The sequence below is a fragment of the Zonotrichia albicollis genome, chromosome 2, assembly GCF_047830755.1.
Source record: "Zonotrichia albicollis isolate bZonAlb1 chromosome 2, bZonAlb1.hap1, whole genome shotgun sequence".
NCBI classification, from domain to species: Eukaryota; Metazoa; Chordata; class Aves; order Passeriformes; family Passerellidae; genus Zonotrichia; species Zonotrichia albicollis.
The window spans coordinates 34,421,871-34,446,430 of NC_133820.1; the positions used below are offsets into that span (position 1 = coordinate 34,421,871).

General features: G+C 40.5%; 1 protein-coding gene and 1 long non-coding RNA gene across 3 annotated transcripts in view; one reads left to right on the forward strand and one right to left on the reverse strand.

Annotated features, from left to right (window-relative positions):
- The window catches only part of LOC141728151 (uncharacterized), a 54,169-nt gene that overhangs the window by 10,641 nt on the left and 18,968 nt on the right, over positions 1–24,560 (forward strand). The window contains exon 2 of one of the 2 annotated variants that reach the window (XR_012578924.1): positions 146–373. This is a non-coding gene — a long non-coding RNA (uncharacterized LOC141728151). Of the gene's footprint in view, positions 1–145; positions 374–9,846; positions 10,016–24,560 lie in introns of those variants that run through there. The other variant, XR_012578925.1, reaches the window with a different exon arrangement.
- Positions 23,106–24,560, reverse strand: part of DPT (dermatopontin) — a 28,089-nt gene continuing 26,634 nt past the window's right edge. Inside the window, exon 4 of the mRNA XM_005494054.2 lies at positions 23,106–24,479. Within this exon, the coding sequence (XP_005494111.1) occupies positions 24,413–24,479 (67 nt within the window). The 3' untranslated portion in view covers positions 23,106–24,412. The remainder of the gene's footprint in view (positions 24,480–24,560) is intronic.

A 24,560-nucleotide genomic window follows, 5' to 3' on the forward strand; every position in this document is an offset into this window, starting at 1 on the left:
TTAGAAGTAGATGATGGTAGTGTTACTGTAGCAGCACAGTTCTACACAGTTGTCAACCTGTTTCATCGGTACAGAGTGAACGTTTAAAAGTTTCTCACTTCCAAATGGTAATTTGTTGATTTTTTTCTTTTTTCCAAATGTGAAGGTTTGTGATTAGAGAACAAATACTTCAGATTGAAGATTGACTTCAAACACCAGGAGATATGATGGCAACTAAAATGCAGTGATTTAGCCCTGAACCTACTGGCTCAAGTCATCTCTCACTTTGCTGAAGCAGTGAATAATTGCCTTGCCTTGTCCCTGAGAGGGTTCTGTGAATATACCTGCCTGGTGGTGAGGAAGGCCAGCAGAGGGTCAGCCATGGAAATAAATAGTGAGTAATGTTAATATAGGTTGTTTGTATCTTTTCCTTATTAGTGTGAACATGTCCCATGCCTTAGAACTGGTCATGGTGGGAGCTGATCATTTTCCCTCCAATACATCAGGCTCACACCCTTAGCTTTCAGTCATTGACCAGTCCCCAGTGAAAATTTATTGACAATACTGACTGTATTTGTTGCTGGTGTCAGGGTTTTGACATCAGGGATTGCAGGGTGGTCCCTGTGAGGAGAGGACAGAGGTGCCCCTTGCTAGGCACAGCCGGCTCCAGACAGCTCCAAACGACAACTGCAGGACACAGCTGAGCCCAGCAGCCACAGGGAGAGGCTGTGGGGTAAAGGACTAAATGCTGTCCTGCAGGAGGAGTGAGGGAAAGAAGTGTGATAAACACTCTGAGCCCTGAGGTGAGGGCAGGAGGAGGGGGAGGAGGGACCCCAGCAGTCTGCAGATCTCAGCACTGCACCAAGGGCAGGGGTTTTCCATTCGGAAGATGTTGTTGATGATCCAAGAAGTTGTGTTCTGAGATGCAGTGTTGCAATCCGAAAGAGTAAAATACCACTTGGCGGTGTCTGGGGCTCATTTTTTCATGCCAAACTGCTGCTATTTTCTTGAATTGAAGACTATTCCGGTTTAGAAACTGGAACTTAGTGAGGCTGAAGAATGATGTAAATGTAGGGAATGAATGGGAAGCTGTAATTTACGTGCTTGGTCATGACATGGCTGTGTACAGACTGATACACTGGCAACATCATAATCCCAGCAGCTTGCTTACAGAACTTGCTTCTTAATTGACAGATGTCATGTTTCTAAACACAATTAGATCCCTAAGAATGCCCAGATGTGCCTCATGGCATTTGCAAAAGTGTCTCCGCATTCAACTTAAGAGCAATAAGTGAAGTAGTTTTCATTGCCTTATTTGCATTTTAGATCCTTAATGTTTTTAATAAGCTATTGCTGGGAGGTCAGATATGTTGCAATTTATGTTTATTTCCTGACTAATTTGTAACTGTGGTCACAAATTTTACTATAATTTTTGCTATATTTATACCTGTCACACAGTATATATATTTTAGAATAACCCTGTGCATGCCACAGGGTTATTCTAAAATTGACTATATCTGTTTTAAAGGAATTCATAAAGGTTGTTTTCTCCCTACCATCTAGTTCTCACATAAAAGTCATTAACAATTACAGGGTATTGTAAAAGTTATATGTAAACTGTTAATTATTCTGAATCAGGAATTACTTATCTCATGGAGCCTACTGTGCTTTCCTTTCAAAAGAATTTGAAACTAAATCTTCCAAAGAGATTTAGTTTCCCAGTGATTGCCTAATCACACTTCTTATTGTAAATATTATGTAGGCTAAGCAGAGAAATGAAATCTCACCTTTAACAGAGGTGACAAATCAAACAAACCAAGTACGTTGCAGACTGCTCAGATTGAAATGCATATCTATACAACCAAATTGTTAACCAAGAAGTTGTATTCTTTTCTCTTCTCATTTCTGTTTTCTTGGGTTTTTTATCTTCCTACTTCTTCTCCTTTTTATTTCCTCTTCCTTTTTTTTGCCTCCTTCCTTTCTTTTCCTTTTTTTAGGTTGGCTTAATCACAGGTAGAGAACTATATTTTTAGACCTTGGTTCAGCCCTGAGGGTTTAGCCACAAAATTTACACCAATTGCTAGGTCAGATTGGTAGGTCCTGACCTCCCCTTGGGTATGAAATTTAGTGAAAGGAATTGGAAAGAATATGAGTTGACACCAGAGGAAAAACCATCACTTTTTTTAGGCAACGATCAGGATTTGAGGAAGTTTTCTTTATGTAAGCATGATATGAAATGCATTCAGTTACTGAAGGCAAGGAGGAAATCTGGTAAAAATTTCTGCTGACAATCTACAGTACTGGATCAAAAGAAGTACAACACAACATTGGTGCAACAATTGCACTGTTAGTGTGCATTTAAAGAAGAGAAAAACAAACATCTTGGGGTGCTGGAAAAACACTTGTTCTAGTTCTTAATCTGCAGGCTAGTTTGGTTTGACCAAACCAAAGAAAGAAAGAAAATCCGTCGTTCTGAGTTTTCTAGCTATGATCCCATTTTTTCGGCATAATTTAAATCAAAATATGGCATTCTCATGCTTGTTTAAAGGCTCTTCTTGCATTGCACTTGTTTTGTTCTGAGTTCATGATTTGAGGGTTTTTCATTCTCTTGCCTCCAGCCAAGGTTTTCCATATTGCAAGTTAGATCATACTGACAGATGTATATTTAAGTTTTAGTTCTGCTGTGAGGTTAAGTTGAAATGCTTGTTGCTGTCCCTCTCTGGCATGGTGAGGTTATGCAAACATATAAATCCTTTTTGATAGAAAGAAAATGATTGTGAAGTGCCCCTTAAGTTTGTAGGTCAATTTTGGATGTGTTCCCATTATTTATATTGTCCCCCAGTGCCAAACCATCTTATATTTACCTGTGCAACATCCACCAAGCCTCCAGGGTGGATTACTTGTATATATAGCAACATCTGGGCCATAACAAGGAACAAAATAACTGCAAAGCACAGAATAGGCATGGGAAAAGCTGGCTGGTTGCTGGGTGTTTCGGCAACACTTGATCACGGACAGCTGCGTACTGCTGTAACTCAAAAAGCAGTGAACAAGCTGTTGCCATCAGAAAATGCCAAACTTGCAAGTAGGGATTTGTTTTTCTTCTTGGATACATCTGAGTGTTAGTTTGAACTATGTATTACCCAGTAGAATTAGCTCTCATCTGATCTCAGAAGAGTGTTTAGGAAAGAAACAAAGTAAAGTTTCCAGGAAACCAAGCAGGCTATTCGCTTTACTTGTAAGATACAGGGCGGTAGGTTCTGCGGGTAGCTCATTTGCCTGCCTGCCTGCAGCGTGGGGACAAACCTCTGTAGCCTCTTTTTCTGCTGGAGCTGTGCCTGGTGTCATTTTGCCATCCTTCAGCCCCAGAACTGGTTCCAAGAACACTACAAGGCAGCCAGGGTAGCACCAGCTCTGGGAGCTGCATTCCGGTTACAAAACCCTAGAGACTGCCTTTTCTAAGTTGCTAGAAGCAATAATAAAATAAGTAGCTCTTGACATGCCAACTGGATTGAAAGGCTGTCCTGCTGGTAGTAACCCCAGTGTCCATCAAATTACAATTCAGTGGAAAAGAAGAGTGGGAATTTGTGGTTAAGTATGAGTCAGGCACCAGGACAAGCCTGAAATGAAGCGAATGAGCCCAAGAACAGGATTTGTATTATGATTAATGCTATTGAACGGTGCTGGATAATACTTGTACTTTCCGTGAAGTCACTGCGGGTGATAGCTTAAAAATGCAAATTCTCTTTGGCTAACTAGCAGAAAGCCGGTTGGTGCCAGTCTAGCCAGCTGTACTCCACACAGGGCATAGCAGTATCTGCATGTGTTACTGCTGCTTCAGCTTTTGGAGGAGACTCATGGAAAAGCTGGGGAGACACACAGAAATATGACTGAAAGCAGAGAATGGTAGGCATCAAGTGCTGAGCACTCAGCCTTCATACATGAAAGTTGCAGGGTTCCCCTTTGTGCCACAAGCATGATCTTCACTGCTCTGTCCAGCTTTTGCCCTGGAAGCTTCTGCTCTGGAGCACAGTCCACTGCTTTTCTAAATTAAGGCACCTACAAATATTTAGGGAGCAGCAGCCAGCCTGCAAATATGAGCATGCCAAGAAGCTTGGAAACCTATGAAGAACAATCTGTGCTCCTGTGCTTGTTCCATAAAAACTTCCTTAATTTTATTCTTGATGAGAATCATTTAGAATGGATCATAAGGAGGGGTATGAAAGATCTGAGAAGCAAAGAAGGTGCAAAATTACATAGTGTGGAACTACTTTCATTAAGTATTATAAGACTTCATTGTTTTATTCTACTTCCAATGTAAATTGGTTACAACACCAAGTTTTAACATTAGTTTCTCAGTAGAATATCAGTCTGAATGACAAATGTTAGCAATATCAGCAGGCTGTAGAAACATGGAGCTTTCTTCCATCCTTGCAGCAAATGTCCACTTCAACAGGTCTTTTCTTTCATGCTGCTCACTACCCTTTGTGTAGCCTCACAGCACTATAAGAGGAATGTCTAGAAGCAGCAGTCCCCAGTGGTGGCAGTGGTTCATTTGCACCTCACAGCACTTTGCCAGCACCTTGTTAGCAGCTGCTTTTGTGTGCATTCCCCTCTAAAACTCCAATATACAATTTTACCAAATTGATAACTAGAGAAAAAAATTTTTACCATGCTTCTAGCTTTCCATGGGCTGAAGTTTTCATCACTGATCCAGTGTCGTATGCAAAGTATATGTTTCACTTCTGTCTTTTTTTCCTTTGGCTCTCCCTGTTTGAGGCAGGATGGGTACTAAAGTATGAAGTAAGAGATGTGGTTGCTTTTCATTTCAGTTTCATTATGCGGAGGGTACAATTATGAAACTGAACTGGCTGTCTACACTGGGTGTATTAGCCATGGTAGCATAAATCAGGACACTGTTGAAAGGTCCTGAATATGAATGCCAGAGCAGGTGATTTTCAGGTGAAATGGCTGATACAACCTTTCCTTACCCACAGTTGCTGGATAGTAAGGCTGGTTCTGTGACTGGCTTCTTCAGCAGGTTCTGGCTAAGTGGTGCAGGGGTGTGAGGGAGCCATTCTTCTCTGGCAAGGGAACATGGAGCTACTGCAGTGTGCAGGCTGGCTTGTGGGATGCATTCTGAGTCGCACGTGCATTGTAGTTTTGGCAAACAGTATAAATATTTACAAATTGTGCTTCCTTCTAGCTCTCCAAATAGACTTCTTCATTAGAGAGGGAACTGAATATTATGTGCTTCTCATGCAGTCAGCAAGATATGAACTGGGATTTAACCCTGTGATGGCTGTCCATCAGATTCAGAGGTTTACAGACAGCCATGACATGACCCTCATCTAAAGAGAGAGGGATCTGTGACTGTGTCACATCATGCAGGACTGCAGACTGCACTGACTGGTACCAGAAGAAAGACTTAATTTGCTGCTAAATGTGTGCTTGAGTTTACAAACCCAGCATTTGGGGAATGAAGGAAATATTATTCTGGTTTTAGAGACTTTGTGTTTCATCTGATGTTAATGAAAGGCAATAAATGTTGTATGACAAAGTTCCATATTTAGTGAATATTTTTCTATCCCCTAAGAGATAGAAAAAATGGCCTCTGAGTTGATTAGAAATTTTGTATATTTATTCTCTTTATTTGTATTCTTATTGCCTAATGGGGAAGAGAGATGTGTTACTACAGTTTCAGTACACAAATAATAGTCAGATGTGGCTCTGCAGTGTTCTGTTTGGTCAGGGTTCCCCTTAAGCTGTGATGAGAACAAATAAGCAAGAAGGGTTTAGCTTGGGCAGATAACAACATGTCTTCTGAGCTTCCTGGGCAGCATCCTTACACTATCAACTACTGCCCTTTGAAAAGAATTAGATTTAAACCATACGCTGATTTCTACAGCCAACAAACATCACACTAGATTGTACCAGCTTTTGATCACTGTAAACTGGGCCAGATTTAGAATGGCCATGTGGACCTGGAATGTTACAGCCATGATAAATCCCTCATTGCCACAGACAGGTTAACTCCCTATTCTCTCCTCATTGCATGCTTTGCAAGTGCTTTCCCTCAGTTTAATTTTAGTTTGTGCAGTAATAGTAGCACTTACTAATTTCTGTGCAATTTAGTTTTCATGCCATCTTTTGTTTCTTTGCTTCTGCTATAGATGTTTTTTGTCATTATAAAATGATCAAGAAGGTTGGCACTTTAACAGTAAAATAGAAAATAGAAAGGACAAAAAGGAGTCCACAGGTACCAGCAAAATTATGGTCCAAGGAAAATTTTGCTAACAACAGTTTCCAGTTTCATGAGATCAATTCCTGACTGAAAATCATTCCACCCTACCATTTTATACAAAGATTTATTAGGTCTAGGAAACAAACTGAGTGACTATTCCCTTGTGTATCTACACACATCCACACACTTTTATAATTTATTTCTTCCTTTTTTAACCTATAATAATGTGAGAAAAGTCCAAGTGAGAATTATGGCTTGGCAGAACTTTAGGTTATATTGAAAAGATTTGATGTTGTTATGTCATAAAAACTATTCTTTGCTCCTGTGTCAGAAAGGGCTGTATAGATCATCTTTTACCCAATGACTTCCCTTATTTTCTTCCTTAATGAAAAAAAAGTGATTGACTGTCATAAGCTAATTACATTTAATTCTCATGTGCTGAGAGAATGTAATAGGATGCATGGGGCAAGTGACAAGTTTGGTGGCTGACTAAGCCATTAGCTATTTTTAATGACCTGCTTGGCCTGTAGCAGTACCTGAGGTAGGAGTAATTGATTTTCCTAACAGCTGAAGGCTAGGGACATCTTCCCTTGACAAGACCTCATAGAACAAGGCATTTTAAAAATCTATATGGTTTTGAGAGGCCATATGGTTGCAATACATCTTTTCCAGACAGTGACTTTCCCAGTATAATTAGGCTGAAGCATTATGGGAAGGTGTTTTTACAAATTAAATTGCTGGGTTGGCTCCCAAAATGTAAGAATATCAAAATATGGGAGTTCAACAGGTAAAAATAAGAATATATCAGAAAGCTACACATTCTCTATCTTTGTTATCAACATATGTAGCTAAGATAGCTTTCTTGGTCACAGCAGAAAGGAAGAAGAAAGGATTTTCTTGATACTCACTGCCATGTGACTGACTTAATACCGTCTTGGAGATCCCCACTGATGAAAAATTTGTACAAATACCTTCTCTGTTGGCTACATTTTTTGTATCTGAAGTAAAAATGCTGCAAGATTCAGGAAAGGAGGTAACGGATCCAAAGTACCTTGCCATTTCTGCATTCTAAGAATCTTGTGTTTACTGTTCTCATTTCTTTTTATTTAAAAAGCTACTTTGAGCTGAAAGAAATAAGTCAGTTGTTCTGTAGGTGATTAGATTAAGAAAGGGATACATGATAAGAAGAAAATTATTCTTCCTGTTGCCAGGTGCATGATCTGCTCTGGCTGTTGTTAACTAAACCAGATAACTGTACTGTCATTGTCCACTGATGATTGCACCATCAATCTGCTGATCTGTGAGCTCAGGTTCAGCTGAGAGCCAGTTTTTGTCTTTCAGTATTAAGGAAAGCAAGGAAAACAGCTCTCTTTTTCACCTTTATGGTGGACTTATTTTTAACTATTAGCATTTTGCTTACTTGTTCAGGCCTGTGAAAATTAGGGAACCCTGATTTAGAACATCCAAAAGCCTCATGGGCTGGGAATATGTGATAGAGTGAAGTAGCTGTGTTTATAGGAGTTGACATTGAGTTTACATATTATTTCCTATATACATTTTATTCTTTCATCCTTTCAAGAAACTAGTATCAATGTTAAATGTTATATTTGGAAGATAAATAATCCTTCCAATTGAATACGAAGCTACCAAATTAGCTAAGCTAGAATATATGCGGGTTGTTTTTACATGAGCTGAGGTCACCCTTGCTGCCTCAAGAGGAATTGGTCATGTATTGGATTAAGAATAAGTAAAGAAATGAAAGACAAGAATGTTGAAAATGTACTTCTTGTGCTAGAGAGCTCATAGCATTCACATATGAATGAATACAGAAGGTCGAGACTCTGGTACAACCATACAGCTCTGTTAGTTTCATCAGAACGAGTACTTGCATTTCTCCAGAGTTTTGCATTGGTTCTAGATGGGCTTGGAACTGAAATTTAAGTACAGGAGTTGCAGCCAACTTTCAAATCCCCTATGTCCTGCCTTTCCCTAAATCCCAGAGTTCCTGTAAACTAGAATAGAGTGCTGCTCTATTCTAGTTTGACTGTTTGCTGTATCATTTGTCTTTGAAAAGTGCAAGAGAGACCATCTATTGAAACAGCTGAAAGATATCATCTTCTCTAAGAGATCCCCCCAGATAACCCAATGACTGCCCTTCCCTTTCCGTCACTCCTTTTCTGGAAAATATATAATAGACCAGTTCGATCCAATATCTGATGAGAAACTGGAGCACATTGCAAATTGATGTGTAATGCGATTTCATATAAACTCACCTTCTGTAGAGACAGGGAATAAATTCTAATTGCAGGTCAGATCTTTATCATTGATTAGGAGATATCAGAAGTTTTATCCTAATAAGGATTAGCAACAATGTACATTAGCTTTCACTTTGGTCTGCATTTGTAATAATTTAATTATATTTGCTGAAAACGACAAAAAAAAAAAGTAAGAAAAGCTTTTTTTTCGGTGGCCAAAACCAAGTGAGTGAATTTTACTTGTGGAGATCTGCAAGCCTGCAGTGCACAGGATAACAGGGCATTTGTTTGTGGAATACATAATCTCTAAGCCAGTGCTACTCCTGGTTGTGTGAATTAGTGGACAGTTATGCTTTAACATCCTATGGCACAGAGCCAAATACCCCTTGGGGGATCACTGGATGGTCTACTGGAATTACCATCAGGCTTGCTCAGGTGCTTTGCTCTTTCTGAGAATTGGACAATACGCTCTGATAGTGTGTTAGAGGACAACATGTGAGAATCACCCTCAGGAAGGTGCCATAGGAAGATGTTTGCTACCTGTTGCCTTCACAATCTTTTCAAAATTAATCCAGTATCCAAGGGGACGAAACATTCCTTAGGGTAGAGAGAGCAGGAGTTCTTTTGCAGTCACAGTACTAACTCAGTGTGATTCTGGATAAATCCTTTCCCCTTACATTCATTTTCAGGAGCCTAGAATCAGCCATTGAATAATATTTGCTTAATAACATTTGCTGTCAGCGTGTGCTGTTAATGACTGCAAAATGCTTTGTGGTTTGTAGGCGAATGGCACCAGATATATTGAATACACCGTGCTGCATAAAATGCTGGGTATGTTTGAAAAGGGTAGATGAAAAAGGGCTGATTGTGAGCCCTTTGAAGTCTGGGTTAAAATTTTCACATATTTCCATGGGCTCTGGATCAGATAGTGAGTGTGAAGAGAGGGATGGGAGAGAAAATCTTATTCAAGGTCATCTACTTGTTTTTAAACAAGGAACCAAGTTGGTGCACTTGTAACTGATTGCCCTTTTTCCTTTTACTTGGAAAAATAAAGATGAAGGAAACATTACTGGTATCCCATTGATGTGCTTCCAGTTTTGGAACAGAACATGGAAACTCTCAGCCCCATAGCTGTCTGAATGTCTCTGTCTGCAAATGATGATCCACTGATGAACACAGTCATGTAGATGGAAAGAACATTCTATAATGCAGCTCTGCTCAGCAAATCCTCTCACAAATAGACCCTCCAGCTACTCAGAGTCATGTTGCCTGGTTTATTTCAAGGGTCAGTGCCCGGGTGAGGAATGTGACATCTTGGGTCATTTATGTAACAGCCTAATCATGTAACAGGTGAGGAGGGAGTCCATGTACAGTGAAAACAAATCCCTTTTCCCCTGCATTGTCAAGCTGATTATAATGAAGAAAACATGTAAAGCTGAAGCCAGAGAACCAAGGCTTGGAGCCTACACAGAGATTCAGAGAGAAGAGAGGGTGGTTGATTCCATGTCTTGTGGCATGGTCCCAGGATCTGTGGTCTGTGAGTGAATCTTTATTTGGTTTCTGTTCAAGTTATGATGCCTGAGCTTCTTATATGTGAGTAATATAAGAGAGGCTGTGTTGTTCCCAAAGGAAGAGCTGTCTGCCTTCATTGTCTCTACTACAGACTTCTCCTTAGCTTACAGCCTGTAAAGCACTGACTGCAGACCAGGGAAATGTGTCCTACCTGCACTTAGTCCCTGATGAGTGTGCACATCAGCTGATAGTCAACAGCTTTTCTTCTTCAGTGAACCTGTGTAAAAATAGAGCTCATCCATCTAGTTGCAATCATCAAAAAAAAAAAAAAGAACATTTATAGTTGTTCAAGACCAACAATTTACTGAGTTTGTGCATACTATAAATTCCAGCAGACATCTTACAGTTTTCACATTTATGGACAGCATACTGTTGTATCTAGTACACTCAACCTGATCTTTAAAAAAATATATTTCTCCAGATTTACTGGGGCTTTACTATAGTTATCATTAATAAGAATATTGAATAACTAGTTGCACTTTCTTGTGGGAAATATGTACACAAGGCAATAACATTGCTTGAGTTCAGATTAGTGTGTTTTAGCAGTTTCATAAGCAGTTTCTTTTTTTTTAATGTATGTTTTCTCTGACAAGCACACAGTTAAAGGTGGTGTTGTGCATATTTCATGTTACCTAATAAATTTTTTATCAGCCTTATTAACCAGGTTAGAGGGAAAGAATAGAAAATTAATAGTTTATGTTAGGACTATATTGGAAGGCATATAACTCTTACAGCTAATATATTTTCCGCATTTCTCAGTTGGCAACCAAATTGTTTTGTATCTGCACAGCACTTCACCACTACGCTGGGCCATTTCCCTCTGTGCACATAATATTTATCATTACTGTGTTCATTAAATCAGTGTCCTTTGACAGATTTTCTTCTTGCTTGGGCTCTCCCTGTATAGTGAGTGTCTCATTTACTGTCTACCTGGGTGTTACTTATCTTTTAGAGAAAGACAGAAAAAGTGAAAGAACCAGTGGTGCTCTGATGTTGAAGTCACAGTGAACAGGAGGTCTTGCTTTCTATGAGTGTCTGCAAGTGCATCATCCCACTGCCTCTCCAAGTCAAGCAGGAACTCATCTTATGCTCTATGCATGTGTCACAATCATGGCAACTCCCTTAAATTATCAGCTTCATATTCTGTCCTCATGTGGACACAGATCTAAAGCCTCCTGGATTCCTTGAGAGTCGGTTTGTCAAGCTGGAATAGCCTTTATTATCCTGGGAAGAGTCAGGAGAAGAGCATGTCAGAGGCATGTAGATATGCAGGAGGAGCGTCTCCCAGCTAGCCACAAGCAGGGAGTACATGCAAGGACCGAGGCAGAGAGAGAGAGAAAAGTATTTTTGACATCCTTAAGACATCCAGGGGTAGATGTTTATGCAACAACAACTGAAAATGTCCTTGGAAGTAGAGAAATTCAGGAGACACACTCCACTAAGAATCACTGACAAACAAAGAATTGTGAAGGTTTTCTCTTGTTTGGTCCTGTTTGAAACAGCCCATGTACAGGCCTTCAGTACTCAAGCAGTCAAAACATCTAAGCTGTTTGCATAAGTTATCCATATGTTTTACTGCCAGGCAACTGAATTCTGGGTTTTTGCTTCCTTTAGTCTGTGCCTAACTCACCTTTACTGGAAAGAGAGTGGTGAGAGAGTGGAAACAATTTAACAGGGTTCACAAAGAAGGGAATTATGCTATACTAAACCTGACTCATGGTAAACCCACTTACCCCTATGGAAAGCTTTAGTAATGGTTTTAGGACCATAGATTTGGTATTGAAAAATATGCAAAGAATAGCTCAAAAATGAGGCAATTTCTGCCTTACTGAGGATTTTCCATTGATAAATCCTCTGCAAGGTCTGCCAGTATCTGATATTCTTAGCATACTGTATGAATGCTGTCTGGAGCACTACCCTCTGTCCTGTACTTTTCATTCGCTCACTTCTGGACACAGTCCAGTGTCCCTGATGTCCCTCCATTGATTTAAATTTGCCCTGGATTAAGCTCAGCAGTTGCCTAAGCATATTAATTTCATGGTTGTTTGTGGATATGTTTTGGAGATTATAAGGGTACTGACTGTTATAAATATCTTTATAGTTTAGCCTTATAAAAATGCAGTGCCTTTACCATGTTCTTATGCTTTTATTATTATCATTACTGAGTTACCCTCCAGCACGCGGGTCTGAGGTCACAGTACTCCCCACTCAGAAGTTTCTCAAAGCCCTTTGAGAAGCTGTGCTAACTAGAACAGTAACTATGTCCATATGTCGCTAGCTATCTATGGAGACAAGTATTGAGAACAGGGAGCTAAAAAGAGTTCACATTTTCTTGGCTACCATATCAAGCCGCTTTACGTCAACATCTTCAAGTTACATCTAGCCTTGACCTTCAGAATCTGACTTGGGACTTTCCAGACTGATGTTTTTCAAATGAACAGTATCAAGAGTTTAGAGAGTCTGGTCTCTTTTGTTTGGGCTACTATAGAAAATGCACATACAATTGCACTGTGTGTTAAAAGAACCACTAAGTCCAAGTGCCCAGTTAAGTGCCTTGGCACATCCCTTCAAATTCCACCAAGCAGCTGTTTCAGTCAGACATCCCTGATTTCTGTATGTGTATGAACTTTCTATGAAAATCCAGACTAATTTCTGCTGCTAGACACAAACTCACGTGTTCAGTTGCTGTTGGCTCCAACCTTAAAACTCAACAAGGTTCTCAGGCATCTTTACCTGCAGGACTTGGTTTTACAGGTGCTCTCAGGGCTAGTGGTTTGGTTCAGGCTGTGTACCAGACAGCAGTGGTTAGGATTAAGAACCAGTTTCCAGACTTCCACAGCCTGATTTACTAAGAATTTGCCTTCCACTTTTCCACTTCCAGTCTCCATTGCTCATTTTGCTGAAGCCCATCTCCTCCACATGAAAAACTTGATCTTTGTCAAAGCAAATTGCTTTTTACTGTTGAAAATGTGAATTGTCAAACTGCTTTCTCTATCTTTGGGGTATGAGTGCTGTTGTTAATCTGGTCACGGGTGATATGTCTGGCAGCTCCCTAGATCAGTGTCTATAAAGCGTTTTAATCCAAGCCACACTTTGATCCTTCAAGAACATTTTCCCTCCTTGCAGTAGCGGATGGGGGGTGCAGTGGTAGCTGGGGAAGGTGTCCTTTGTACCAAGTGTGTTGCTTGGAGTACTTTAGCAGTTGGTATTCCATGGATGCAAAGTGCAGCCCTAGTAACTTAGAGACAGCAGAGTAGCTCCACCCCTCTGTCCTGAAAGATCCTAGCCATTCTAGAAAATTTGTAACTGGAACAACTTAAAAAGGTGGTGCTTGCCTGTTATATTGCAGTAAATAGTTTATTTCATTGTTTTTGCCCTGATTACATGGTTTTTCCCCCCAAAAGCCCCAGTGGTAATGGTTTGTCCCAGGTGTACTCCTCCCCTCACCCCTTCCTCACTTGTATCCCATTGGCTGTGGCCCTCTTCCTCCAGCCCCCATTCCCCCAGGTTTAAAAGTCTGCTGCCATCAGGCATTCGGTCTCTTTTTCTCCTGGGATACTGCTCTATTCCCCGTGGCGGATCCCCTGGACTAATTCCACAATAAAGCTGTGAGATTTTTTAGCCCAGTGGAGAAGAGCGCCTCGCATCTTTTACTTTTGTCCTTGTAAAGGCTGCGAGGGGCCGAGGGTCCAGAGCTAGCTGGATCGGACCCGAACAGCCCCGGGAGAGACTCAGCCATTTACACTTGCCTAGACCACCAGTGTAGCTTATCTCTTCAGCACATGCCCAGAAGACTGTAGATAGTTAAGTCCTTTTTCCACCTGGCTCATTGACACCATCTGCATGTGATATCTGACCTGGCAACAAAAGTCATGGTGGGTGTGCTGGCCACATGAGTTGTAATGTGCTTTGACTTCTAGAAGACAAATCCATCTTTGATAGGTGAGAACTGGTCACCTGAACAGGGAACTTAGGGCTGTTTGGTGGATTGTGGTGGCTGTGTTAATTGGGAAAATGCCATGCTGCTGGGTTGGCTCTGGAGGGACCTGTGCAGAGCCCTGAGGAGCCAGGCAGGATGCCCTTGGTATCAGCACTCTGGACAAGTACAAAATGCCAGAATGTCGAACCAGCACACACACTGAGATTCATCTGATCTGTCATATTTATAGAGGTCTTCCAGCCTTCTCCTTGTCATAATATCATAGAGCCTCACTGTTGTCATTACATTTGTTTGTGCATGATGCCAGTGATGATTTCTATCCCTGACTTATGGAAGGAGATATGAGATTCAGAGAGACTCAGGGCATGTTTCACATGTCCAAATTACCCGTGAAACAAAGCACAGTCTTAGTGTTTACTGAGCTATCCTGAAATCAGGCAAGCTGTGTTAGCTGAAGTATGTGCATGGATTAATTAGCAACCCGGGCACAATGAAAGTATTTCTTTGAAAATGTCTATTAGCATCTCTGAGTGTGGCTTTTAAGAATATCATCCTGCTTAAAGTTCTTAGAATTGACCTTCAGTCCTATTCTGCAATGTGTCATGAGAGCATAACTGACATAAGTGGCCCTCCTCTCCTCATATGAAAGGTGTATGGACAATCAGGAACTGCTCAAGCTCCTGGGTAGCACTTTAGCCACTGGGCATTCTTTCCATAAAGACTATTCATAGGGGTACTGTTCATGGTGTCTTCTAAAAGAGTTTTTTGTGGGGCTAATTACTTATCAGTCCTGCTTGTTTCCCTAGGTTCCCTTATTTTGTGAAGGTTTCTTTCTTACACCCAATCTTTCCCCTCTTTCTTTTTGCTGTGGAACAAAAAGATTCATGCTCTGCCATGACTCAGGTTTTTTGTTTTTGCCTTACACAGCATCCAAGAAGCAAATTGCAGCTTGAACAGCTTGTTGGAGCATGATGCTCTAAACAGAATAATGGGTTTGTTCCCTCAGTTGAAGGAGTAAGCAAGAATCAATTAAAGGCCTCTGCCTAGGTGAAGCCTGGTAGATGACATGGATGTTTCTGCACTGTGCTTTCAGCCTAACAGCTTCCTAAGGAAAAGGTGGTTTTAATTATTTTCTGGAATTATCTTCAGGTTTTTTATCATGTGCCCACACATGCACTCTTTAGTTTTTAGTATTTCAGACAATTAACTGCTTCTCTAGCAAAGCCTCATGATGAATATTCCCTCTTGATTTGTTTTTAATTGGAGTGTTCCTACATCATCAGTATGCTCATACATAATTTAAAGAAAACATCAACTCTCTCTACTGTCAGGTTGGCTGCGCATGGGTTTAGAGTACATACCTCATCTGTACTCTCATTCTCCCTGTGAGTGCTTATTCTATTTCAGACTGACTCTGGCTTTCAAATATGTGCCTGAATGGGGGACCATGGCCATTGCACTAAACTGATGCTTATAATGAGGCAGACGTCACCTTCTTATCCTCTCCCATTCTCTATCAATCTCAATTTCTAACAGTTTCTTTCACTGTCTATGCAGAAATCAAGAAAGTACATATCAAATGAGGGGTGAGGAGTGGAGAACACTGGAGCTTTTTCTGCATTGTACCATGCATGGTGCACTATAGAGCATAGAGCAACACCTATCAACACACAAGTAAATGCTGAGTAAGCTAGCTGGGGTACAGAAATGTACCTGATCATGGTAGAATGAGCTAATTCCTCCTCCTCTAGAAGAGTGTCAAACAGCATTTCGCTTTCTATCAGGAAGATCTAGGTCTCAACAGAAAAGGAGACCCAATAGTAGAAAATAGTCTGTTTTCTGGTGACAGCTTTTTCTGAAGCACTAGGTAGTTTTTGTAATTTTTAATTAAGTTAACAGGAGAATCATGACCAAATCCTTGGTGTTATGCTCTAGCCTACTGGAATTAGACTACTCTCACAAGCTCATTTTGAGATGCTCCAGTGTGTCAGCATCATACTGCAGTCTACTCTCTGTTAGGCCTAAGACCTTTGTTGACAAAAGGAGATAAAGGAAAATTCCAGCACGGGAAATCAGGTATGTCTTGCATAGCTCATCCTTTTTATCAGAGTGTTTGGCTCTGTGGACACATTTATATTTTGATATTTACTTCTGCTCATCCCACACTGCTTTATTACCCTCTTTGTTTATTTGGTATGGTCCTCCAAGAAACAGACCAAAGACTGAATCAATTTTTAATACAACAAGCAGGAGAATAATACATATCAGTCTGTTGCTCTTTCTTTCTTTTTGCTTGATCAAAAGGCTTAATTCATTAATACATTCATGCTGTAAATTTTCAACTCAACAAACGTGTAACAGCAGCTCATGATCTTTTCAGCTATTCATACAGCACATGGTGGAAATATGTGATTAACTTTATTGAATACGTAGATAGAATTTGAGTGTTGTGGTACAAGTGAATATATCTGACTTTGCATAATTGTTTAAATCTAACTCAAATAATGAGGTCAATGGACACAACAAAAGGAGAACAAGTGCACATGTGTACTGTTCCAGTAGGCTGATATCCTTCGATGAAAATGTCACCTGCATCGTGGGTGATGGGAAGGTGTTAGGTGTATTTTTCTGGATTTTAATAAGGCTTTTGGCTCTGCCCTCCACAACATCTTTTTGGGCAAGTTGCCCATCTGTGTGATGAATGGATTCGTGGTGTGCTGAGTGGTGGACTGGCTGAAAAGAAGAGCTCAGGGGGTTATAGTGAATTGGGTTACATCTGGCTGGAGACCAGGCACCAGCAGTGTACCTCAGAGTTCAGTCCTAGGGTCAGTGCTGTTCAACATTTTTAACAATGGTCTGCATGCAGAAGTTAAATGTACAATTAGCAAGTTCGCCAGCAATACCAAACTGGGAGGTGCTGTTCACTCTCTTCAGCGACAAGAGACTTGCAGAGGGATCTAAATAGACTGGAGCATTGGACTGTGATTAATTGGAGGAAATTTAATAAGTTGAAATGCTGGATTCTGCATGTTGGAATGGAGGGATGAGTATAAATTAGGAGATTTCACTGTTGATACTAATGCTTTTACATTAATAATGTTTAGTCTTTTTAGTTGTTACTGCGATGTGAGTGAGGGGAAAGCGGGTGAAAGACATCTTGGGGGGCTTGACAGGAGCCTGGTCAAACTCATTCCATTGGGTTTGGGCAGAGTACCTCAGAGGCTGGATGGAATGGTGGCAGTGACACAGCTAGGCCCTGAGCAAGCACATGTGCTCGGTTCATGCCAAGGCGGAGGTGCTCCCCTATTGCTGAGGAACTCTGTCCATTTGTATCAGGCAGGGCACTAGGGGGCTGGTTGGGTTTAACAGAGAAAAGTAATGACCTGAACCCATGATATGCCTTTCTTGCTGGTGATCCTGAGACTGTGCTGTGTGTGTATGAAGTGGGCGCAAAGCACCAAAGCACTCTCAGTCGCCATTTAAAATTAATGTCATGGAGATGTACCTATTTACTGTGCCTGCCAAACAACACTTAATTATTCAAAGCCCTTTTCCTCTTGTCTGCTTTGTTAAATAATCCAGAAAGTAACAGCAAATGATGGCTCAGGTTATTGGGCTGTGAGTGCAATATTTGCTGTGCTGCAGTGTTAAGTGCAGAGTCTGTGATGTGTGTGCTGTAGTTCACATCTGCAGAAAAGGTAAATGTCAGAGGCACCTGGAAAGCAGGTAATGTTGGACCAACCAAAGAGCAAACTGCAGGCTTTGATGCTATAAAGGTTTAGCTTTAACATTTCTAAGCAGTATGGAAGAATGTTTATGACAATCTTGTCTCATCTAATTCTCTTTCTGAATTGTAATTGAATATTTTGGAGTAGGTGACTCTTCCCAAACCAGTGTGGCACATTCAGCAAATAAAATCCTTGGGGGAAAAATTCTTCTTGATGATGCTACAGTTCAGTGTAACAACTGCAAATCTGTTACAATTCAATTACTATTTCATTGCTGATTTTGAATTACATTTATGGTCATCAGTCAGTTTCTAGAAGAGAAGTGGCAGCAGCTGGAGTTACTTATGCTCTTCATTGCTTGCCTCAGCAATACAGCTGTTGTTGAATGAGCCACAGACATTCAGCAGTTCTCCTAGACCCCAAGGAGGTCCCCTAGGACCCAGGGGAAGGCAGAAATATGAGACAGAAAAGCACTTTGTTATATAGATAAGTGTTTCTTCAAGGCCACCTCAAATTCTCCATCAGTGTCAAATTCACTCTGAATAAGTAAAATAAATAAAGGAGGAATTATTATTACATCTTACTTTCCATGTAAGATCATGTCTGAATTTATTTATTTATTCTATCAGGATCTTCTTTTGCTGATGAATATATCCGTTTCCAAGCCAAAGCTTGTTTACTTTAACAGGGGTCTGAACCCAAGCCAGAGTCTTAAGTAACTTCAACCTTTAAAATAATTTGAGCAATATGTTTATATTAACTGAAGCAAAGCCTTATATGCAGCCTCACACAATCATGGAAAAATGGAATTTCAGTTCAGAGGCCGCAGGTCGTACCAAAGACCCATTTTAATTAGTTTGTTGAGAATTTGTTTGCTTTTGTTCTTTTCTTGCCACTTTCTTAATTTGTGATCACATCTCCTCCTTCCACTTACGCTTCATTGTTAGCTTGCTTTTTCAGTTCTCCTTTCTCTGTTTTCTTTGGTCAAGGGTTAAGAGCTCTAAACACAGATTAAAAGATTTATATCAACATTATCAGTTGGTTCTGCTTCAATTGGCAACTCCTCTGCTTTTCAAGGATGATGTTTGATGTACTGTGCTGGCTTTTTTCTTTTCAAAGTTATTTGGGGAGCTTTCTCCAAATTCTTTGCTGGTATTATATTATCCTAGTCATCTCATCTCCTAAGATAGAGGAGATGCATTTATTTTAAGAAATTACATAATGGCATATTCTTCAGGTGGCTTCATGTCTCTTTCACTATTTTCACTCTGGTTCTTGTAATTTCCCTCATTCTTCTCTGAGATAGAACCATCTCTTCTGCACTTTCATGTGTTCATTATTTGGGAAGATTTTCTATGTTCTTCATGATTTGGGATGATCTCTTTGAGATCAGGTTCTGCAGTGTGATGATTTGTCTTGTTCAGGCAAGACTTGAGAATTTGGCCCTGCAGGTAAACTAAAACGCTCATTCTACAAAAATATAACTGAGACCTTGTTTTGTATACTGAGATTTATCTGTGACAAGGCTTTAATGCTAAGCTTAGCAAAACTGCTTTTACTCTTCTCAAATGATTTAAAGATAACCTGAGGCAAAGTGAGTCATGGTCTTCATGAGGTTAAGTCAGATTTTTCAAGTAGGATAGAAGGGAATACACTGTTTCAATTGGAAGTGACCTACAGTGACTGTCCAGTCCAATGGCCTGACCAGTTCTGGGCTTTTATGTCTTAAGAAAGTATGTACAGAATATGTGCTGCCTTGGCCATTCACGTGTCTTTTGGCATGCTCTTTGATTGATTCCCTCTAACTTGAGTTCCAGTTTATCCAGTATTCCTTGCAGAGATATATCAGCTGAGATCCTGAAAAATATTTACATGCATGACTCTTAAGGATGAATTCAGTTGAATTTGGTCGAGCTTCGCAAGCTGGTGAGACTGAAATGGATGTTTTTCAGGTATGAACTTCAGAAAGACAAAGACAACCCTGTTGTCTCTGATCTACAGGCACTTTTTTAGTCTTTTATTTTCAGCATGTGGGCAGTCCTGTGCCTTTAATAAACTTCTCAAAAGATAGGTCCAACTTACTATTCAGGGCATCAGCCGAACATATACCAGAACCCTGTAATGTGAGAAATAAAGTAGCAGTCCCCTGTGTAACTACTCTGTCTTGAAAAGTAAATCTAAGCGCAAGCACTGTTTATGTTTGATAATGTGTTATTAGCAGAACTCCTGCCTACAGTTCACACCAACAACTCTAGCACAAAGTGCCACTACCAGTGACGTTCATACTCTCTGATTACAAACATTACTGTAGCCTTAAGGATGCAGGCCAGCGCCTGTTGCTAATGCAATAAATATGGACTTGAAATCAAGTTTTAAAATAGAAAAAAATCAGTGTCTGGGTGTTAAGGGTCCAACCTAAGTAAGTTTTCCAAAGAGCCATCTGGTCTTCTGCCATATCTTCTAGTTCACCCACAGACCGGTTTCCCTTCAGCTTTGTTGACATCTCTCTGCTTAAGTAATACCATGACTCTCCGCCAGGTTTATGTCATATTACAAAATCCTTAATACTGGGCTGGACGAGGTTAAAAGGTCTCTCTTGACCTTACAGGAAAGAAGCCTTATTTCAACATGGCTACAAGTTTGTTATTTCTTTTTTTTATCAGTGCTGTGTTGCCAAGGTGTATTTATCATGAATTCCAAAATATTTGATGTCCTGAAAAACAGGACCTAAAATATAAAACCAAAGTGCTGATGTCCCAGCTCTCATTTTCAAGTGGTTAAACAAGAATCTCAGCCTTCACCTTAGAAAGACATTTCAAGGCTCAGCATTGTTGAGAAGTAATTGGAAACACTTGAAACACTTGAACATTTGAAAATTACTGAAAGTGAAAAATACTGGAAGTGCTTATATACTCTGCAAATTGAGAAATCAGAATATCTTTAAAAATAAAGCTCATTATTTTTATTTTTTAACAGAAGTCCCATGGTTTTTAAGTTACTGTTGAGATTTAGGAACAAGAGCAACTGAGTCCTTCTCTTTGACTGTCTGTTTTCCCAAATTACTTACACTGGTCTCTTATTCAGACCTCTCCTCAAGCTGAGTGGATCGAATGGAGGATGTGGGTTTGTCTTAGCACCTGCCTTTACTGAGTTTCAAGTTAAAGGAGACTCACAAAGGGAGTCTGGTGCCTGTTGGTGTTTCTCTTCTACAGCCAAGCCACCTTATTTATTTCCATATAGAAAAGCTCAAAAGGTTCTATCTGTTTCTTGAAGTTTGCTGTGTTTCCCTTTCTGAATAAAAGATTTTCCTGCCCTAGTTTATAAAAAAAAAATTGCTGACAAGGGTGTCATCTGCAGCCCTTGTAGCATGGCTGGGTCAATGCTTAGTATTTCCAAGGGAATATTTTTCTCTCAGATGTTTGAATTCAATCCATGCTGTTGTTATTTATTAAATAAATAAAACTTTATTTCCTGATGTCTTATTTATTAAACACTAAGGATTTATTTTAATGTTAGGCTTTGTGTTTACTCTCAGGTCAGGGAAGACTTTTACTCCATATAGTACAAGTGCAGGTGTGATGCTTCTGTGCCTTGGAGCACAGGAGAATGAAGAAGTGCAGTGGGCTCCCTGCACTGGGCATCTGTTCTGGGCTGTACTTGGTCTGACTGGGCACAACTCTTCATTTCCCTGCAATGGCATCTGATTTGTGCCAGCAGGAGTGAAATGTGGCTCAGGTTTGGTGTCCTAAGGTGTCCAAAACAGGTTGAAAGGCTCACTTTACCAGAATGGCTTTAGTAAAATTAAAGCAAACTTGATGAGGTTTTGAAGCAGGCAAACTTTGTGAGACAGGCTCATCATCACCTCACTCTGTTAAAGAATTTGGGCTGGAATCTTAAGAGCAGTGTTTTCCCATACGGAAGGGTTAAGTCAACATTAGAAGTGGATACTGCAAGTATAAGTTTTTAGATAAAAACTTAGATAAGGGCTAAGTTCTGTTCCTACTTTTGCTAACTTGTTGTCCTAGGACTTCATGGAAACCATTCTTTCTCTGCCTCTGTTCTGATTTTTTGATTTTTTTCTGGTCCATATCCCATTTGTGCCTTCCCTCAAGATACATTCTGTTTCCCACCCACACCTTTCCTCATCTGAGAATTACTTAACTTTCTGAAGAGGAGTTCTGGGAAATGTATCCTACACAGATGCACTGCTAGGGTGGAGCTGGGAATAGAGCAAGGGTGGAAACTAGGGACTGGGACAGGGATGAGGGAGAACAGAGGCATGAGCCAGCAGTGTGCCCAGGTGGCTAAAAAAACCAATGGCATCCTGGTCTGTATAAAAAATATTGTGTCAAGCAGTACTAGGGAAGAGACTGCCCCTTAGTACTTGACACTGGTGAAGTTTCACCTCAGATTCTGTGTCCAGTTCTGGGCCCCTCATGAGAAGAAATATGTTGAGATTGTGGAGTCAGTCCAGAGAAGGACAATGGAGCTGGTGATGTGTCTGGAGTACAAGTCCTATGAGGAGCAGCTGAGAGAATTGGAGTCGCTCAACCTGGGAGAAGGGGAGGCACAAGGGTGAACTTATCACTCTACAACTATCTGAAAGAAGAGTGTAGCAAGGTGAAGGTCAGGCTCCTCTTCCCCGCTGTGCCAGGGGAGGTTTAGGCTGGACATCAACAATACTTTTTTCACTGAAAGAGTGATTAGACATTGGAGTGGGCTGCCCAGCAAGGTGGTGGAGGCATCGTCCCTGGACATGTTCACAAAGTGACTGGACATGGCACTTAGTGCTATGGTGTTGTTCTCATGACAGCATTCCATCACATGTTGGTCTCAATGATCTTGGAGGTCTTTTCCAACCTTAATGATTCTATGATATGGGACAATATGACACTGCAGCTTCAGGACAAGAGACCAGAACTGCACTTTTCCAGTTTAAGAGGATATTTTACTGTCCCATCAGAGGCCTTCATAAGCCTGTGGTGTACACACAGAATGAAGAGCAGCCTAAGTAGTCAAGACAAAGTTGTGTGGGAGATGGGCTTCCATCTAGAGCAAGTATTCTCAGGGATGATCTTCTTGTGCCTAATTTTAGTGCACAGCCTTTTCCACTGATTCCTTGGCATGAGTGCTTTCTCTTCTGGTGCTCTACTGTTTGGAGTCCTTTGGCTTCCTTTGCCTGTCTACCAGAGTCAGTGATCAAGCTTCTCCAGCTTCCCTAAGCTAATCAAAGTCTCTTTCTCACTGTAGTCTACATATCTCAGCAACTGGCTCTCACAGAACTCCCTGATCACCTTTATGGTCTCTGAGAGTGACAGAGGGTTTGTTTGTGTGCAAATTAATATGCTGATGTAAGGAAAATCAATAAAGAACAAGGCTACAGCAAAGCAAATCCTGTAATTCCTTTATTGGACAAGAGGGTATGCTTCTAAACATGCTAAAATACTTGGAATATGAAAACTCATTGGCAGACACCACTGTTTCCTATGAAGCTTTGCAGCCTTAAATAGGCACATGGAGTCATCAGAGCCCTTGAGCCAGCAGCACCAAAGCCATTGCTAAGTTCACCATTGAATTAATCAACTAAGAAACTGAGCCCTAAATTCTGACTTGTTCAAGAGTGAAAATCCTACCTCTGATCTTTCTGAAACAGATCAATATTCTTTCTTGTTGGATTACAGCTGCACAAGTGTTGTTCAGTGTTGAAACATGGTCAGTTTATACTTTATAGGCAATATGATCTGCAAACTGGAGGAACTAAGGTCACCTAAATCACTAACTTTGCCTCTTCTAAGCCAAGATTGTATTACCAAGGGAAGATGGATGTCGTACAGGCACCCACAGTGGAAACCAAATCCACCTGAAAATCAGATTCTTGAAGAATGTCAAATCCATATTTACTGAGCACGAATGGCCTGACCTTCTCCTGGATTTGCCCACACCAGAGTTCTTGATTAATTTTATCATTAGAGATTTTTAAAACAATATAAAAGAGACTCTTAGTAAAGCTGGGCTAATCTTCTGTTTTTATTGATGGATCTACTCTCATTTTTGTCAGATACTGATGTCTTCCAGTTGTAAATACCTGGAATTCTCCTGTGTGGGCAGACCTTTGTTGCAGTGGAGTTGTGCTGAGGGCTGTAACAGGTAATGCCAGGTGCAGCCCATCAGACACCTCCCAGTTACATTTTCTGCACACTTCCAGCTCTGAGAAGCTGGTTGGGGTCACTGGATTCGTTCCAAGTACAAAGCAGAAGACAGGAAAGTCTAGTGCATGTTGGGAAGCGTGTAGTATGTTTCCACTCATTCAGAGGGGCTATGGTGCTGGGAAGCCATATCTATAGAGCTGCTTTGTGAAAGGGAGTTGTATGTGTTTACAATGGCTACATGTATATATAAGAAAGGTAACTGTATATGCCATAGATTTGTGTATCATAAACATGTATGTCATAAGCAAATTTAATTGGGGGATACAACTGTCAGTGCAGCCTTAAAGAATCCTCTGAATTCACTGTTGCAAGCATGTGGGTTGGCAATTTACGTATTAGCTCCAAAGGGAAAGAATTATGTGTTTAGCAGACAGGTGATGAGACTTGGTACATTTTTGTAAGCCTAATAGATCTCCTTCTGTAATCACTAATTTTATCCCACCCTGCCTTTCCCCAAGATTTCCAAATGGAGTGCGCTCAATCTTTTAAACATTCTGAAATGGGCAGTCATAGTCTGTCATCCTGCAGACAATAAATTTCCACTGACGATCCCTGCATGAAAGAGAGACAAAAGAGAGGTGTTAGTGAGCCAGAACTGCAGAAGATGCTATACAAGTAAGAGTAACGTTATAC